The sequence below is a fragment of the Pseudophryne corroboree genome, chromosome 3 (genome assembly GCF_028390025.1).
Source record: "Pseudophryne corroboree isolate aPseCor3 chromosome 3, aPseCor3.hap2, whole genome shotgun sequence".
NCBI lineage: Eukaryota > Metazoa > Chordata > Amphibia > Anura > Myobatrachidae > Pseudophryne > Pseudophryne corroboree.
The window spans coordinates 349787605-349807616 of record NC_086446.1 but is presented as its reverse complement, the minus strand read 5'-3'; the positions used below and the strand labels follow the sequence as shown (position 1 = coordinate 349807616).

At 42.9% G+C, this 20012-nt stretch overlaps 1 protein-coding gene across 1 annotated transcript; it reads right to left on the bottom strand.

The window, feature by feature from the left end:
* Positions 1–5721: 5721 nt before the first annotated feature.
* On the bottom strand, positions 5722–8273 carry TCAP (titin-cap). Its single transcript, XM_063959732.1, has 2 exons — positions 8045–8273; positions 5722–7222 (listed from the first exon to the last, which is right to left on the bottom strand). The coding sequence occupies exons 1-2, from the start codon at positions 8185–8187 to the stop codon at positions 6805–6807; spliced, it is 561 nt and encodes a 186-aa protein (XP_063815802.1). The 5' UTR covers positions 8188–8273; the 3' UTR covers positions 5722–6804.
* Positions 8274–20012: the final 11739 nt, after the last annotated feature.

Sequence of the window (20012 nt, the reverse complement as noted above, 5' to 3'; positions counted from 1 at the left end):
TTAAAAAAACACCTTTGTTCTGCAAATGGACGCCTCCATGAAAGGCTTGGGTGATGTTTTATCACAGTCTGTTATGGGAAAAGAAAAGCCGGTCCCCTACTTAAGTAGAAAATTGTTACCATGAAAAACAAAGTATGCTATTGTCGAGCTAGAGTGCTTGGCGATCAAGTGGGCTGTCGAAGCCTTGAAGTATTATCTCCTGGGAAGGGAGTTAGTCCTAGTCACAGATCACGCACCTTAACAAAGGTCAACCCTAGGGTTACGTTTTGGTTCTTGACTCTACAACATTACAAGTTTGTCATACAGCATCGGCCTGGGACTCAACAATAAAATGCAGACACGTCACAAAAACTTGAAAAGCCTGAATAGTCACGGCTGTGGTGAGAGGGGTGGTCTCTCACCTGATTTGTTCACATTTTGGTGCAATCAGCTCCCTCAAAGGGAGAGGATAGCAAGACCTGTACATTCTGCACCTGCAGTAGAAATGTGGAACTCTGGGCTTTCCGGATTGCACAGCTCCAAGTGGAAAAAGAGAAGTCAGGGTTTTCCAGCTCATCCAGATCCAGCAGGAAGTAAGAAGCAGGAGAGGGGCTTTCACATGGCTCGCACGGCCCAAGAAACAGCACTACTTAATGCAGCTCAGTGCCTTATTGCTTCTCACTGGAAGAACCCTGATCATCCCTCCCTTGAAATGTTTATCAACAAAATTTGGCACATAGCTGCTATGGAGAAGATAACAGCGTACCTTCACAATTAGTCACTGACCTTTTCTCAGATATGGATCCCTTGGTATGCTTACAGCCAGTCTTCCTCTATTGGTTTTGCTTCCTTGAATCTTTCAGATATCTTGTTCAAATTGCTCCCAACTTATGGGCATCACGGACGGTGTAATGGTTAGCATTACTGCCTCACAGCACTGAGGTCATGGGTTTGATTCCCAACATGGCCCTAACAGTGCGGAGTTTGTATATTCTCCCCGTACTTGCGTGGGTTTCCTCCCGGTACTCCGGTTTCCTTCCACAATTCAAAAATAAACTGGTAGGTTAATTGGCTCCCAACAAAATTAACCCTAGTGTGTTTGTGTGTACATGTGGTAGAGAAAATAGATTGTAAGCTCCACTGGGGCAGGGACTGATGTGAACGGCCAACTATTCTCTGTAAAGCGCTGCAGAATATGTGTATGCTATATAAATTACTGGTAATTAATAAATAAACTTATATGGGCCTAACTTGGTGCACACCTCTACTACTAGTTAGAGCTCTGCCCCCATTTCATTTCTTAAAATTTTATTTCTACCCGTGTTTTTCATCCCATAGATGATTCCGTAGGAGCTAATGTGTGGGTTTGTGCATCTGTAAGGGTAAACCCATGCTGTTCACGGATTTCCCATCCTTAGTATCAGCACTTGAACCAGCCCAATGCTAGGTGCAACAGATCCCTTGGAAACAGCTTCCTTTACCAGTACGCATGACTTGAAATTGCGCTGAGCTACTACAGTGGACATTACCACTGGGGGCACTACTACAGGGGGCATTACTATGGGGGGTGCTTCTAAGAGGGACATTACCACTGTAGGCACTACTACAAGGAGCATTACCACTGGGGACACTACTACAGGGCATTACTACTGGGGGCACTACTACGGGGGGCATTACTACTGGGGACACTACTACTGAGAGCATTACTACTGGGGGCACTTCAAATGGGGGCATAACCTCTGGGGGCACTATTACAGGGGGGCATTTTTACTGGAGGCAATATTTATGGCGGAATTTTATAGGGGGCACTGCATAAGTGGCACCACTCCTGGGGGCACTGCTTAAGGGGCATCACAACTGTGGGCTCTGCATAAGGGGCATTACCACTACAGTGGGCATTCCTAACAGGGCACTACTGCTGTGAGCATTCTATAAGGGGTACTACTGCTGTGGGCATTATGGTCATAAGGGGCACTACTATTGTGGGCATTGGGCCTAATTCAGACCTGGTTGCATGCAGGCGTTTTTTTGCACTGCTGCGACCAGGTAATCGCCGCCTACAGGGGAGGGGGTAATCGCTATGCAGGGGTGCGATCGGCTATGCAGTGAGCTGCGCAAACAAAAGTTTGTGTAGTTTCTGCACAGTACAGGACTTACTCAGCTGCTGCTACAATCCGGGCCGGTGCTGACATCCGGAATCCTCCTCCCAAATGGCTGGACAGGCCTGCGTTTTTCCAGACACTCCCTGAAAACAGTGAGTTGCCGCCCACGAACGCCTTCTGCCTGTCAATCTTCTTGCGATCGCTGGAGCGATCACATTCTCTGTTCTGTCGCTGCCCGGCGATCCCTGTTGCCTGCGGACGACGCGCTTGAGCATTGAGGTACATACGCATGCGCTGTTCAGACCCGATCGCACGGCTGCGAAAAAAAGCAGCGTGCGATCGGGTCTGAATGACCCCCATTGTGTATAAGGGGCACTAATGTGGGCATTGTGTAAAAGGGGCAGTACTGTGTGTCATAATGAATAAGGGACACTACTATGTGGTGCAATGTAAATCAGGGGCACTATGTGCGGTGTAATGTGAATAAGATTGTGCTACTGTGTGGTGTAATTTAAATTGAGAATACTATTGGATGATCATGCCCCTTTATTTTTGAGACCCTGCACTTTGAGACCACACCCCTCTTTTTCGGCACATGCAGTCCCTTTATTGAATGAGCTTGGGGGGGGGTGACCACTTTTTAAGCACTGACTGAAGCACACCATTTGCATCTGTCCGACCCAGAATCAGCTCCTATATTATAACCTGCTTATCATAATCAATGGCATAACCAAATAAAATGCACATGTTTATGGCATGGCCCCAGACCATATTCTGCTTGGATTGCACTAGTAATAATCCAAGCAATTTGTTCTAAGTATACAATAAACTGTGCTGTGATATTATACCCCTCTGTGTAATGTTCCATGCTACTTTATACTGCTTTGTAAGACCATGCAGCAGTAGGATGGGCAAATATTTTAGTGACACGTGCTATACCTGAATTATTTCTATTATCTTGTTTGGATACTAGATTTTGAATTTTTCTCCCACAGATTTACTGTAATTCTTTGCTGTTTTTCCCATAGTCTCTCTGTTTCCTCTCCCTCTGTGGTTCTTGAGTTACGACAATGAATTGGATGATATAATATTACGTTCTGCAAATCCCTGAGTATGACAGCTGTCCCCTGCGTAGCCATGTGTGATAGCACAAGCTGTTCTGTCTCGTCTTAACATAGTCCATCTCAGTATGTACCACATTACATCATGTCACATTGCTCCTGGCTTTGTGGAGAACTTCAGAGAGATGGGTTCCAATTGCCTTTATGTAGTGTTATAGTTGGGTTTACAGAATACCCTATTGTCTGATTGTAGATGCTAGTTGCGGGGTAGTGTCTCAAAGATTACATTCCTGGGAGTGCTATATATACTGTAGGATGTCCATATCCTCTATAGACAGAGGTTATGTTTTGTGTACGTGGTGCCCATAGTAACAATCTGTCCCTAATTTACTGGCACTGTTCCATGTTTGCAAGGTACAGTATATGTCCCTGGAAATAATTTACATACGTTGGCAAGAATGACTCTTTTAGTGATGATAGGTAGAGCACCTAGACACTATTGCCACTTGCTCAGTTGCCATATGTCCCGGGAATTTATTTACACACGTTGGCAAGTGTGTGTTTACAATTTATGTTCAATTTCCTGGTGATCACATTTTGTTAATAATAAAAACTCTTTCCTGAAAATGTGTGAATTGTCTTTTAGCGCATGAGGGGTTAACTTCCTTTTAAACATCTTTTTCTGTCCCCAGCATGTGGCATCTAATAAAGAACACTTTAAATCCCTCTCTTGGCATGGTACATTCCACTAGGTGTGAATTCCTAACACTGGCCAACTTTCCAGTAAACCACTGAGACAACACACATAACAAGTCATTTTAAATATAACACACATGACAACCCCCCCTCACACACACCTAATGCATGCAGCAGACATAACGATCCATAAATAAAAACAAGTACACAGAGCAGTCGTGCTTCACATACTGTACATACATACAGCATATAAAGAATATTTGATCTCCTTAAATACCTCACATGTTGTATGCCCATAAACAAGTCATGTATTATTAATTCAAATCTACCACTAATCCAAAATAATTCTTATCTGCTGTGGCTACTGTATGTCATAAAAACGGTGAGATCCTTGCTATGCCTGATTTTGACTATGCGATTTCCCTTGAACTCCCCCAGAGCCCAGAAACACAGATAGTACAGATTTTGACTATCTGTATTTTCGATTTTGTGTATGTACGAAAGTGCCAATATTGACTATACTTCGTACACTATATAGTCAAGATTGACTTGCATGCACAGTCTAGCCTTGCGATACGGCCCCCACAGGACTGTGCATTGGGATTTAATCGGTATGGCAGATGCCTAACACCTTGCAATTTCCACTAACTTTTCTTGCGATTTTGACTATATAGTCAAAATCAAAAGGAGACATCTCACCGTGTGTACACACCTTTAGAACTGGTTGTTATATCAGATTGTGCAACCTGTGGGTCAACACATCCCGTGTGGGCTTCCAGAATCTGTTCTTGAGGTTGTTTAATTGTCAGACAGGCTATACAGTCTATTGCAGTGTTTCCCAAACGCGGTCCTCAAGGCATCCCAACAGTCCAGGATTTAGGTATATCCATGGCTCAGCACAGATGGTTAAATCAAATTGATTGAGGTGCTAATTAAGTCACCTGTGGCAATGCATGGATACATTTAAAACCTGGACCGTTGGGGTGCCTTGAGGACCACATTTGGGAACCTCTGGTCTATTGGTAGGCGACTGTGCCATCCCAACTGAGAAAGGATTGAGAACCACTGTGTTAGATTCTTAGGGGGCTATTCAGTTGTTCATCCTAACACGATAATTAATGGACGCCCATTGTTGCTATCCAATTGTTTTGGGCGCCCTTTAATTAACGCGCTTGTCGCGCCCACATAGACAGGGTTTAGTTATCTAAAACAGCTGACTTTTCACACATTTCAGCTAACTGCCTCTGGAGATACGAGCTGAGATATGACTGCCGTGGCTAATGGGCGTCTGATTGGAGCAACAATTGAATAGCTCCGATAGACGACCTATTAGTTAAAACACTCTTGCCAACAATTGAATAGCCCCATTTATTATTATATTACATTATTAAATCGTTTACCATATTAAAGAGTTATTTTCTTGTAACTAGTGATTGTTAACTATATTGAAATCAGTTATATTGTGATAAATGTCTTGTGATTAAAATTGTGGAAAATAATGCATAATTTCAGTCATTTTCATGATACAAAAAATATTTAATGGCTCTTTTTTAAAATTGTGCAGTATAAAAATGTGCTGTAGCTGACTCTCTATGATGTGTTAGTGAATATGTTAGTGAACTTGGTTAGAATGTTTAGTTTGTTTTGTAACACTCCTCTGCAATAAATATTAAAGCCATTTAAAATGAATAGGTGCAGTAGTCTCTCTTATACAGAATAAGAGGAACGATAGTATGTACAACTGGCTGAGACATAGGGCACTTCTGTAAAAGCTGTTGTTATACATAGAAATTATAGACAGTTGCCAGCTATAAAGATTATGTCATAGCGTTCTACTTATTATATTACTCTGATGGGAACAGAGGCACACACAAACATAGATATTTATTTATTTGTTTTATTACATCTAAAAAAAATGTAAATTATCGTTACATCACACAAATATATAATACAGAATTATATAAATATAATTGTTCAGATATCTACATATAAAATTGTGCAAAGTATTTGCTATCCACAGCAACATATAGTCTCTGTTAATTGTATTGTAACAGCATTAACCCTTTTAAAGGCAAGTCAGATTTGTAATAAGTAGCTTATATGTTTTGACAATCCAGCTTTAGTTAGCCATAGACTTGGCTACCTCCCACCCATAGAGTTAATTCCCAAAGTCCTCAGAACTTTCTCTTTGTGACTTCGTAACGTCTCACACCGTCACTCCATATTACTTCTTACCAACCTTCTTATCAGGAGGAGGTGCTGCAAGCTATTGCTGCCCACTCTGTCTGAGAATAGGTTTAAAGAGCATACGATCCTATTCTTCAATGCCTCCTCTAAAACTGCCCTGCGCCCATTCCTCTTTCACTTACATTTACATTACTATAGCCCGTTGCCTATTGTTATAATTTATGTATGGATGCTAGTTACATCACATCATAAAACAAATCTTACCAACAACATATGTGGACAAAAGGTAAGGCAACGGAAAACAAGGGCTTCCCACTCCCCTCTGAGCTAGTGCAAGATGCACACCTCCTATTTAATATCTGTGGACATGAAAAGACCATGAATTTTACAGAAACCTTCCCCATTTCACTGTGAGGTCCATATGCAGGCTGAACGTGACTGAATAGGTATCACTGGATATTATATCTGGTGTAAATAAAAGTAGCAGGAGACCAGCACCATGTAGTCTAAACGTTGCAACATATTGTTAATTTTCTAAATAAGATAACTTTTTTCAGATACAGATATTTCTGTAATTTTCTCATCATAAGCTGGAAACGTATGTGTAGCTTGACATTAAATTAAAATAATTTTCTAATGGATATTTTGCAGCTGGATATGAACTGAGATTCTAGTGAAAACACAATGCAGATACCCTGCATTCTAATCTGGCCTTCCTAAGTCTATTATATAGGTGAGATGGCACACACCCATGGCTCTGTCCATCTACAGTAGGTCCTTTAACCTCGCTGGGCCTCCTGAGACAGAGACCTAGAGAAGGATTGTGCCAAGCCAGGTTTGACAAGCTCCATGCGTGCTGGCTGCATTACTGGCGGAAGTTCTTTGGTGATCTGAGAGACTGGTGTCTTGTCTTGACACATCCCATCACTGCCTGGGTAGCTGAGAGCCCTCTCAAACTCAATCATGCCACGCAGCTGTGGTGGAGTTGCAATGCGATCCATTTTTGTGGTAAGGTCTGCAGGCTTGAAGATGGGCAGAGGCAGTGGTCGCTGGTAGGGCAGCTGATACTGGGTAAGACGGTGACCAAGACGACCCATTCTCATGACCTGTGCTGGAGAGCGCTGAACCAGGAAACGTGTCTCACCCTGTTGTCTGAAGCTTTCTCTCCTCCAAATATTGGCATCACGGGCATTGCAGCTGTGAAAGGCAAGTATAGAAATTAAGCATTTTGCCCATACAAATATTAGGATAACCTAAATATCCCCCTCCAAATCTTTTTTTTCCCACTTCAAAACTTTTCCCACTTTAGACATTTGCTGCTCCTAAGGGACATTAGATGGTGCTTACTTGCACCTCTGCACAACTGTACTTCACATCCTTTCAAGTCAGCCTTCTCAACACACTAGACATAAAAACAGCATTATGATGTGTTGTATAAGTCTGACCCATTCTAATACAGCCCTGCTTTGTCTAGATCATATGCAATTTATTACTGTATTGGATAGTCCCACAGTCTGTATTTTAAAAAGATTTTATATTTTGGACCTCTTTGCTTCTCACTGTCTAATTTTCATTTTCTTTGTATTTCTTGGAATTCTGTACTTAAAGGGGTTTTTGTGTTACTTTAATCAGGCTTCATGTGTTACTTTTTGTTGGTACCCTACCACAACTGTAACTACATATGCCGCTATATCATCAGGCTGCCATGTGTGCTTTTCAGCAAAATTTCTTCTTATAATCTAGGCAGACATTTATTTTTGCCCTTGATTACTAAACAAAACTGTTCTTTGGCTAAAGCTATATTTAATGCACAGAACACAGCAGAGCTACATGGTATCCAAGGACACAGGAAATAAATAGCTCTACCAGATAATATAAAGACATTATGAAAGGACAGGAGGAAATCAGAAACATGAAACAATGTAGTTTGTCAAAGTTGCATGGGGACATACACAATTCAGTCAATGAATTCTGCCTTTGTCCACCTGAGGTGTGAAAGTTGTGTCTCTGTTATCTCACCTCTCCTCTGGTCTGCTGAAGAGAGAAGTGTCAAGCCATTCTGCGGAGTAGTGCTCATGCTGAGTTATGTTGTCTTCTTTCACCTGACAGCTCAGTTCAGTCATAGTGTTGGAAGGATTACTCGTCTCAGGCTTCCCCAGCATCTTGGGATGAGTTTGTGTTTACAGGTTATGGTGATTCTATTTGTTGTTTGTTTCCCCTGAGTCTTGCTCTGCCATACACTGCTGTACTCTGGGTTTATATACACTTGCCTGGTCTATTTTCATTCTGCTTTGTCACTATCTATATCTGCACTGAGTCTCACCCCCCATCCCCTCACACCCACACACAGTGACCACTGAGTGACACACAGGACAGATATAGAGCTGTGCCCAGCCGTCACTGCATATAGGAACACAGTCACAGCAGCAAGATGTGAAGAGTGTTATTAGGTTTTGTCATCAGGATTAGTATTACACAGTTCCCAACACAAGGTACTGTTGTTAAATTCTAATCTGTTACAGGAAGGTGTCATCAGATCAGTACTGACACAGGACTGTATTTCAATCTTATATTTTATACTTGCAAATCCTTACTGTGGATCAAGTTACATTTTTTATCTCTGTTTAATTGATTTGAAAATAACTTTCATGTCCACTGTGCTTCTGAATGATCAGACAGGACTCACTATATCTCAGATACCTAAAACTTTAAGCCACCTATTACAAGGACACTCCCAATCTACCAGTAGTATAACCCTTTTCCACCATGCCTCACTACATAAACATGCTATGTCAAATTAGTAGTGTTGGCGTTTCTCATGAAAACAGCACCGTATGGACACTATCATATTGTATTGATCAGCTGACTCTGGGTTTGTCCAATCAATGGGGAGGTAGTTCCTACATGACTTGAGCCACCCTATTTAATCCCCTCAACTGCATCTGCTCATTGCCAGTACAATTTGTACCCTACCTGTTCCTGTCTCCAGTGTCAGCAGCTCGGATTCCTGGTTATTGAGGTCTAGTGCACACTTTATGCTACACATCAGTGTTTCTTGGTTCTTTGACTCCTATCTCTGTGCTGCAGCTTCCAGTTGCTGCCTGGATTTTGCACAGTACTCAGCGCTAATTCATCAAACAACAGCGTGCATCACCATTTAGCCTGCAGAGTACATTTCCTAAATAACTGTACACTATCATGCACAGCCTGCAGCGTGCACATCCAATACCAGCGAATGCTGATACAGCTGCTGGTTTGACAAATAATCAATTTCTTTTTCAAAGAATTAAAAAAAAAGATAAGTGTGATATCACTTAAAGAACAATATATAAAATACGACATAGGAACAGTAAATTGCTGGACAGTACTGTCTTTTCATAAATACACTCGGACTTGCTGGTTTTTAGGCAAAGATTGTTAGGCCATGCATAAGCCGGCTGTTAGTGGCAACACATATAGATAAAGCAGATGCACAGTTTGTTAGTGATAATATGACAGTCTCTGCTTAATAAACAATAGAAGCAATACTTCACCAAGTTTCAAGGTGCAGATGTTATAATATCCATAGTAGATGCGGTGGTGCAACTCTTTGCTTATAGGGATTCAGTCCCAACCTGATTTTGTCAGCTGCATGTCTTAGTTTGTACGGCGGCTTGTACGGCACAACAGTACCTTAGAGCTGTATGGCAAAGTCCAGTGGGATAAAGGACGCTCTAAACGGCATGTGCTGCTGCTGGGAGCTGTGTAGCTGTTTCCAATAGAACGGGGGATGCTATTAGCGGTCACATGCTGCGACTTCCAGGTTCGGGACTTCCGGTGCATTCCACCTGCGATCCACGGTCGTAATTCCAGTCTACGGACGCGTTTCTCCACCCTCTGGGCAGCGGTTTCATCAGAGGTATGGCTGTCCATCTCCAAAGTCTCTATTTATCCCCATTGCGGGATCCTGATTGGTTGCAACTACATTAGTTGTTAATTACCCTTATCTGGGTCCTGAGTTTGAGACTTGGATGTGGCAGCCCGCAAACTATTTGAAAACCAGCAGCTACTTGATCTTAATCACATAGCAATAAGATATATCTAACAAACACATAGTTTTTATAATACAATAAAAATTCAATATTAATAAAATATATAATGAGGTGCTTAGTCATCGGGCTATTATATTCTTCAGAATAAGTACCAACAATAAAATTAATAAATAACAGTCAATAATCAATACCAAATCAGAAAACATGGGTGCATACCAAGATAAAGTGCACTTACATGGTGTTTCTGTGCACTTATAATAGGTGTATCACTTGGACTACAAATCATACAGATGAGACAATATCTCCTTATTTATATTTGTTTACTATGAAGTATAAAATATTACATAGTCAAATTCATTACAGTCCTGCATGCACTCATGTTCCTGAGCAATACACTAAAACATAATCATTTGTACTAAACCAGATAATTTTCTAAAGACAAGACATTCTGGTCAAAGGCAAGAAAATAAGGGTATATATAAAAATGTAGGGATAAGCGAATATTATTCAAGAAAGAAGGATCGTATTCAGAGTAGGAATATACTAAATATTACCTTCCAAGGGTATATACTTAGACAATTCAAACAAAAGAAAGAATAGGGCGGACAATATATTATAAATTGTTCTGACAGTGATATCACACTTATCTTTCCAAAAATAAAATTCTTTGAAAAATAAATTGATTATTTGTCAAACCAGCAGCTGTATCAACATTCTGTTTTTGAGCGCCTACATTATTTTCTCTCTTTTACTACCAAACACAACCTGCAGTGTGCACATACATTTTAGTGTGCATTATTACTTTTACCAGTTGTGTGCATACTTGTGTGTAGCTGACACAAATCACATACAGTGAGCAATCCTCTTACATCTGTGTTCAAAGCTTCAGCTAGGCTACCACTGCAGGACAGCATACTGTACCAGTACTTCAGCCTAGTAATTCATCTGTTCTCCTTCCTGCTCATTAAGTATCCAGACGGTAACACTGATTAAGAAGCATCATTAGACCACCTAACTTCATTCACGCCAGTTCTAACCAGACCTGCCTAGTGGACCCAGTCCAGAGCCCAAATAAAACTGTGAACTTGAGATATATATATATATATATATATATATATATATTTATACTTGACTGCTGATCAAAATGATGTCATCACGTTGGCATACAATGACAATTGGTATGACCCCGCTCCAGCCCCATAACGGCTTTAAGGCACATAGTCACGATGTTATTCTGGGGGGGGCTGAACCACCAACGACCAGGATAAACAACATTGCCGGTAGCATCCTCAAGATGCTCCAAGGCGCAGTACAGACTGCAGTGAGCATGTCCGGAGCATCCTAAAGACTCTCCACTTAGTACTGCAGCAGCGTTACTGGCTGTAGATTGCTGTTCCAGGCACCCTGCAAGACAGATGCATGCACTGTGAGCCAGCAACTTTACGACCCCCAGAGTCCTGCAGTCTGTGCGAGGGCACTGCTCGCACATCCCTGCCCTTGTAAAAGTGCCAGTGATAAGAAAGAGTGGAGACAAGAAAGAGACAAAGTGGCAGGAGAGAGAAAAAAAAGGAGAAAGGCTGTAAAGAGTGAAAGAGAGAGAAATACAGGCTGGATCAATGACAAAAGCTACTGTAATCATGGATGATCCTTGAAGTGATGTGAAGACGCTGGAAGTGAAGGCCTAGGAGTGTTTATCTTCCATTTATCTGGAGGGGATGCAGTCAATATACCGGCCGTCAGGATCCCGGTGTTCAGGAGACCAAGCCCGGGTCCCATGCCACTAACCGAGAGGGAATAGAACCTGTGACGAGCAAAGCAAGCCACCGGTCCCAAATGCGTGGCGTGCGCGGTGAGCCCACGAGAGGACTCGCTGTCTTTCCGCCGGGATTCCGGCAGATGGGATGACGCTATCGGTATAGTGACAGCCGGCATCCCTCTGCCAGGATATCATATGTATCCCATCTGGAGGACTGTGTAGCTTAATTGTAGAGGGAACATTGCTTGTAATGATTGACAAGTCACTTTGTTTCCATGGGTTCCTAGCAGAAACTAGATTGTAATCAGTCAGTGTGGAAAGCCGGATTCATTAGTACAAGATGTACAAGATGTGAAGAGCCTGCTTTGGAATGGAATCTCTGTGTCCCTGGAATCTCTGGAGGTTATTTGCACATTTGCACATACCAATGCTCATATGTATGAATTGAACTGTGGAACACTACACTACCACTTGGAACAAGGTAAGTAGGAAATAGCTGTAGGTGTTGGCCACTGTGTAGAGGATTCTAATGCACAAGTGAAAATGGTCTGTGTGTAACTAGTATCATGCAGTGGTTTTTAGCTATAATGGGTGCAGTGTGTATGATGCACATGGGCCCCTCAGTCCCGGGGGACCCACACCGCATCCATTTAAATATTCACCTGTCCGAGTCAACCATCAGCGGCAGCAGCTCTCTGTAATTCACCAGGAAAATGGCGCAGCGGGCATTTTACAGGAAGCAGTTAGTTTCCCAGCAGTCGGGATCCCGGCGGTCAGGATACCGACGCCGGAATCCCGACAACCAAGGGAATCTCAGAGGTCGGAATCCCAACCTGAGTCAGAAATCCCCACTCGGGGGGTGGTCCATGGCACCCCTGAGGGGGAATAAATTTGTGTGGTGAGCAAAACTCGCCACCGGGCCCGAATCATGACTAGCCCAGCGAGCCTGAGAGGGGACACACTGCGCTCGCTGTCGGGATTCCGGCGTCGGTCTTATTACCGCTGGGATCCCAACCATTGGGATCCCATACTGAATCCCATTTTACAGATGTTTTGCCCATGCGCAGTAGGAAAATTGCGAGAAAAAGCCCGCCAAGCTATTTTCACGTAGATCTGCACTTGCGTGCTAGAGTCTGAGCTTCTATTGCCCTGCCGGCTACAGAGAAGGGGGCCCGCCTGGACGGACGCTGCACATGGGCCTCCTCCACGCCCATAGTATAAAGTATGCGTGAGGGAAAATTTAGTGCAATGAGGATAACTGAGCAGTGGGGTTCTCTGCAATGAAGAGTCCATAGCCTCAGATTGGTGGGGGTCCCATTTCGAAATTTCACTGAAGCCCTAACATTTTCTATCTTTTCACTGACATCTCAGATGCATCTTTAGTTCTGTATTATATTTTAATTAATTCAGAATATTAAAAGAACATCCCTATCTTGCTTATTTATATAAATGGCTGTTAGAGGGGTCAGTGTGACCTTCACAAAGCTCCTCCACAAAAAAAAAGAAGTTCAGGGTCATTAATCTCCATGCCTGATGCCTTGCCAATTTGCAATTTGAGAAAGGCATTTTAAAGCATGTACCCACAGCACTTGCAGATTCCAGTATCTTGCTTTCTGATTTAAGAATAAAAATGAATCCATTCTAAATAAATTCAGGGTATCCGTTCTCTAGGTTGACAGTGTCTAGGTCGACCACTATTGGTCAACAGTAACTAGGTCGACAGGTCAAAATTCAGGGTATCGACATAGGGTTTTTAAAAATAAATAAATCTTTTTTTGAACTTTTTCATACTTTATGATCCATGTGGACTTTGATTGGGAACGGTAACCTGAAGCATGGGGTTCCCGGTCACTGTAAGGTGAAAACGACACCAATATTTTTTACAAAACTCATGTCGACCTTTTGACTTGTCGACCTAGAGTCCCTGTCGACCTACAGTAGTTACTGTCAACCAATAGTTGTCGACCTAGTTACTGTCGACCTTGCATACCATACCCAAATTCAGTAGGGAGCTTTGCTTTGCTTGGTTATTGGGAAAAATGGGTAAATGTCCTCACTTAGCAAACATGCAAATCCTATCACTACATTTGCAGATTTCTAAACCTATTTGTCACCTTCTGCATTACAAACCACTTTATGTCTTTTTGGCGTATTCATGAATGTGAATTTAGCTCCTTGTGACATCTGAAGCTAATAATAACATTCCCGCTACTGCTACTACTATCAGTAATAATAATCAGTTGCAGTAGAATGCCAGGGCTGCAGCGCAGTTTAAAAATAAAAGATGGGAGCTGGACTATACCAACCGCACCCCCCAAACGTCGCCCAACATCGCCGGGAGTTGGTGGGAAACGGGGAATAGCAGCCAACAGGGGACCAGCCAGGTGCACCACAGCAATGGTGGATCAGCCAGCCCCCCAGACTCTAGTGCCAACCAGCTCCTGCCGTTTCCTGGCAATGTTGGGCAGTGTTTGGGGCTGCGGATATTGTTGCCTGGCTCCCCTCTTTTAAGTTTAGACTACGCTGCAGCCCTGGTTTTGCAATCGCCATTGATAATATAATAATTATAATAGATATTGGGGTCTATTTACTAAGCCTTAGCTGGAGATAAAGTGCATGGAGATAAAGTACCAGCCAATCAGCATCTAACTAGAATGTCACAGGCTGGGTTTGAAAAATGACAGTTAGGAGCTGGTTCTTTATCTCCATGCACTTTATCTCCAACTAAGGCTTAGTAAATAGACCCCATAGTGTCAGGATTGCAATAGTAAAACATGCTTAGTAGGGATGTGAGATTTAGTCACACAGAAATATTGGTTTTGGGATCAGTAAGATATTGGACTATAGACAGAGAATAAGTGGCCCACTTATTGGGAGACAAGCACTAAATTATTTAAGCAGCCACCCCTGGCTAGCGATATCTATTGATGGTGATGGTCTTCACAGCTTACCTCTTTCAAGCCAATTTAAGTCTATCGACCACTACTATACTCTTATAGCTATTAGTTACCGCCTCAGTATAAAGTCTGATTAATATAATTATATTTTCTTTAACAAATTAAATATTACTTTGCCTGTGTTTCACAATTTTTGCTGTTTTATTTAGTGAAAGTTGCTGGAATGAGTATGGGTATGAGAAAGATTAGGGATTGCATGGGAGATATTTTGTGACAAATTAAGAGATGTATATATAGTTTTCCATAATGGCTTTGTATTTTTGTGGAAGTATTTTACATTGGATTCAGAAAAATACATGCAACCAATGTACCTGACAGAGAGGACAGCTGTAGAGGAAGGGAAGCGGTCACCAGGGGTGTAGCCAGAACTTTGTGGGCCCCATAGCCACATTTTGAATGGGCCCCCGTCCCAATGCTTCTAGAGACACATCTCTGCAGCAGTTGGTAATTTTATGCTCTATAATAGTGCCCTAGTTAATTTTCTGGACCATAGTAGAGCCTTATTTAATGTTATGCCCCATAATAGTGCCCTAGTTTCTTTTATGAATCGTATTAGTGCTTAAAATTACCCTATGTCACATTTCAGAGCTGCCAGTACACATCATGCCGCACAGAACCCCTAATTCACATTATGATATATAGTGCTCCCCATTCATATTGTGCCTCATTACAGTGCCCCGGTTCATATTATATAATATTATAATGCCCTCAGTTCATTTTATACCACACTACAATGAGCAGGTCCAGGGGCATACATAGATATATTGCAGGCCCCAAGGAAAAAGTTTGAAAGGACCCCAACGTACCACCCAATGGCAAAAATGTATGTACAGGTTGAGTATCCCTTATCAAAAATGCTTGGGACCAGAAGTATTTTGGATATTGGATTTTTACATATTTTGGAATAATTGCATACCATAATAAGATATCTAGTTGATAGGATCCAAGTCTAAGCACAGAATGCATTTATGTTTCATATGCACCTTATACACACAGCCTGAAGGTAATGTTAGCCAATATTTTTAATAATTTTGTGCATTAAACAAAGTGCGTGTACATTCACACAATTCATTTATGTTTCATATACACCTTATACACACAGTCTGAAGGTCATTTAATACAATATTTTTTATAACTTTGTGTATTAAACAAAGTTTGTGTACACTGAGCCATCAGAAAACAAAAGTTTCACTATCTCACTTTCACTCAAAAAATTCCGTATTTCGGAATATTTGGATATGAGATACTCAACCTGTAACACGTGTAACTATGACAGGGAAGATGGGCCCCTCTCAGCTCTGGGCCCCATAGCAGCTGCACTGCCTGCACCTATGGTAGCTACACCCTTGGCGGTCCCCATACCGCTAGTCGGGATCCCGGAAGTCGTAATGCAGATGCCGGAATCCCGACTAGCAGGGAATTACAGATGCCGGAATCCCGACTAGTGGGGAAATACAGATGCCGGAATCCCGACTAGCAGGGAATTACAGATGCCGGAATCCCGGCGCCACAGCCTTTCCTCCCTATATGGGTGTCCACAACACCCATAGAGAGAGAGAATAAATCCTGTGGCGAGCGCAGCTAGTCACTGTGCCCGCATCGGGGTGAGCGCAGTGAGCCTGCAAGCGGCTTGCTAGCACTCGTCCTGCTGCCGGCATACCAGTGACCGGGATCCCGCTGACAGTATACTGACGGCCAGGATGCCACCCACCGATTTTATTTACCAATCCTGTAGAGGAATGTTTGACAAGTTAAATTAGTCTAACTGCTAATATAAAATGTATTGTAAGGATTGTAAGGATGACCATCTGGTAAGATGAGAATTGCAACATACAATGTGGGAAACTATGAATACATGAATTCAAGTTTTTGAAGTGTCTTATGTGGGAAACATATATGTAACTGTTTATGATTATACACGTATGTAACTGGATATGGATACAGATTAGATTTTGGGAACAAAGGATTGTTCTATGTCAAGGATGACACCTGTCACGCCACTAGGGTTTTGTTGATTTGAGTTGGGACCCCTTGGACTAGCTGTATTTGCTGGATGGCCAGTCTATACTATTCGACATGCAGTCCATAGGAGGCAGCAGAGACTGATGTTGCAGAATGATGTGGGGCAGGCACTAAGACTAAGTGTAGGTTATCAAGATAAACCATGTTAATAGTAGTATATTGGTCAGTCTGGAACAAACAACAATAATAATAATAATAATAATAATAATAATACACTGGAGCCGGGTGCCAGTAAAACAGCTGGAACAGTCTGTTGTAGTTAGTGGAACAGGGTGCTGTAGAACAATAGAAGTAGGCTGCAGGAACTGGAGAACTAGGTGCCTGAAGCACAACTGACGCAGGCTGCTTGAGACACTGGAACAGGCTGCTAAAAACAGGTTGTAGGGAAGTATCATGACTGAGTGCTGGAAAGCACTACTAAGCAGGTAACTGGAACAGGTGCAGAATGCTGTTAAGCAAATGCTGGAGCTGGTAACTGGCACAGGTGCAGAATGTTGAGAAGCAAACACTGGAGCTAGTAACTGGAACAGGGTGCTAGAAACAGGTTGTAGGAAAGTATCATGACTGAGTGCTGGAAAGACCTTCTAAACAGGTAACTGGAACAGGTGCAGAATGTTGAGAAGCAAACACTGGAGTTGGTAACTGGAACAGGTGCAGAATGTTGAGAAGCAAACACTGGAGCTGGTAACGAACAGGTGCAGAATGTTGAGAAGCAAATGCTTGAGCTGGTAACTGGAACAGGTGCAGAATGCTGAGAGGCAAATACTGGAGGTGGTAACTGGAACAGGTGCAGAATGCTGAGAAGCAAACACTGGAGCTGGTAACTGGAACAGGTGCAGAATGCTGAGAAGCAAATACTGGAGACGGCAACTAGAACAGGTGTAGAATGCTGTAAAGCAAATGTTGGAGCTGGCAACTGGAACAGGTGTAGAATGCTGGGAAGCAAATACTGGAACCGGTAACTTGAACAGGTGCAGAATGCTGAGAAGCAAATGCTGGAGCTGGTAACTGGAACAGGTACAGAATGCTGAGAAGCAAATGCTGGAGCTGGTAACTGGAACAGGTACAGAATGCTGAGAAGCAAATGCTGAAGGTGGTAACTGGAACAGGTGCAGAATGCTGAGAGGCAAATACTGGAGGTGGTAACTGGAACAGGTGCAGAATGCTGAGAAACAAACACTGGAGGTGGTAACTGGAACAGGTGCAGAATGCTGAGAAACAAACACTGGAGGTGGTAACTGGAACAGGTGCAGAATGCTGAGAAGCAAATACTGGAGCTGGCAACTAGAACAGGTGTAGAATGCTGAGAAACAAACACTGGAGGTGGTAACTGGAACAGGTGCAGAATGATGAGAAACAAACACTGGAGGTGGTAACTGGAACAGGTGCAGAATGCTGAGAAGCAAATACTGGAGCTGGCAACTAGAACAGGTGTAGAATGCTGTAAAGCAAATGTTGGAGCTGGCAACTGGAAGAGGTGCAGAATGCTGGGAAGCAAGTACTGGAACCGGTAACTGGAACAGGTGCAGAATGCTGAGAAGCAAATGCTGGAGCTGGTAACTGGAACAGGTACAAAATGCTGGGAAGCAAATACTGGAGCTGGTAACTGGAACAGGTGCAGAATGCTGAGAAGCAAAATACTGGAGCTGTCAACTAGAACAGGTGTAGAATGCTGAGAAGCAAATGCTGGAGCTGTTAACTGGAACAGGTACAGAATGCTGAGAAGCAAATACTGGAGCTGGCAACTAGAACAGGTGCAAAATGTTGAGAAGTGAATACTGGAGCTGGTAACTGTCAGAATGCAGATTTGAAGAACAAAGCTAGAAGCCAAGGTACTGATCTCTAGGGAGTCATGTGATCCCTCTCGAGATGACGAACCCTATGGTTCAGAATGGTGGGAACTGCTGGGAGTGAGATGCCACTAATGCATACAGAAGAGTGGCCACAGTTCTCAGGGATGCCGCAGGCAGCCAGCTTGGACACAGGTCATGGTAAGGTGACACCCCCGGAACCGGTAATAGGAATCCGAACCCCGACAACACCTATACAATATGCTATTGAAGGAGCAAGTTGATAAGTAGAATGGAAATCAGGATAAGTGATCAAAAAAAGGACCTTTTTCAGCTTCGGTTGCAATTTTGCTAATTTAGTAAAACAGCAACTGCTAGCACTTGCATGCTGGGGGCTGCCCAGCACTGGGCAAGGTCGCACAACATGCTAATTGCCGCCAGTGAGTCCTGAACAGCCTGGCTGCAAAGGTAGTTGGACCGCCACCATTTTACCCATCGCAGCTGCTGCGTGTGATGCCACATGGCCGCCCCAAAATCGGCCTGGATCTTCTGCCACACCTCCCCAATGCTGCATCGCTGCCTCCAACCACCCCGCAAATGCCACTGCCTGTCAATCAGGCAGAGGCGTTCGCATTAATGCGATTCGATCGCATTGCCAAGCCTGCACGCGTGCAATGAGGGCCCTGGTTCTGAAAACAGGAAAATGCGTTTGCATCGCGGATGCAATCCAAGCTGAATAAGGCCCAAAGTTAGAAGTGACTTCAATGTGAAATAGAGACATGGACTGGTGCATTTATGAAGCACAGAATAGATCTGAGGGATCTGTGCTGTGCTTGAAAACTGCGGCAGATTTGTGATGAGTTTGCAGTAGGTTAGGGGTTTAGGAACCAGTTGGGTTTGATTGCAGGTTATTTTTAGAAGGGCAAAAGGACCTTTAGTAAATGTGCTTTTGTGGCTTAGAATCTGCCATCAATCAATTCCATCAGTTTTCAGCCACCTGCAATCCCTACTGCTTAGTAACAGATTGATGTCACTGGCTCCATGTGAATTAATAGTCTGTATTCAGGGCTGATGCTAGACTACAAAGCACCTATGTCACTCAGTGTTTAAGGGGCAGATTTATTAAGCCAGGTGAAGTGATAAAGTGGAAGATGATAACACACCAGCCAATCAGCTCCTAACATTCATGTTACAGGCTGGGTTTGAAAAATGACATTTAGGAGCTGATTGGCTGGTGCATTATCACCTTCCACTTTATCACTTCACCAGGCTTGATAAATCTGCCCCTTAGTCACTGAAATAATGCTGCACAAGTCTGTGGTTCTGTGTATGCTATCAATATTGATTATTAGGCACAGAAGATGTCTGCCTCCACTAAATATAGTCAACTGGTGCACTTTAATTCACAATCAACAACAAAGTGGAAACACC

Excerpts from the sequence above, each read along its gene's own strand:
- TCAP (XM_063959732.1), bottom strand. The coding sequence starts at position 8,187 with ATGCTGGGGAAGCCTGAGACGAGTAATCCTTCCAACACTATGACTGAA. Across the intron at positions 7,223-8,044 it reads TTCAGCAGACCAGAGGAGAG|CTGCAATGCCCGTGATGCCA; the intron begins GTGAGATAACAG and ends TGCCTTTCACAG.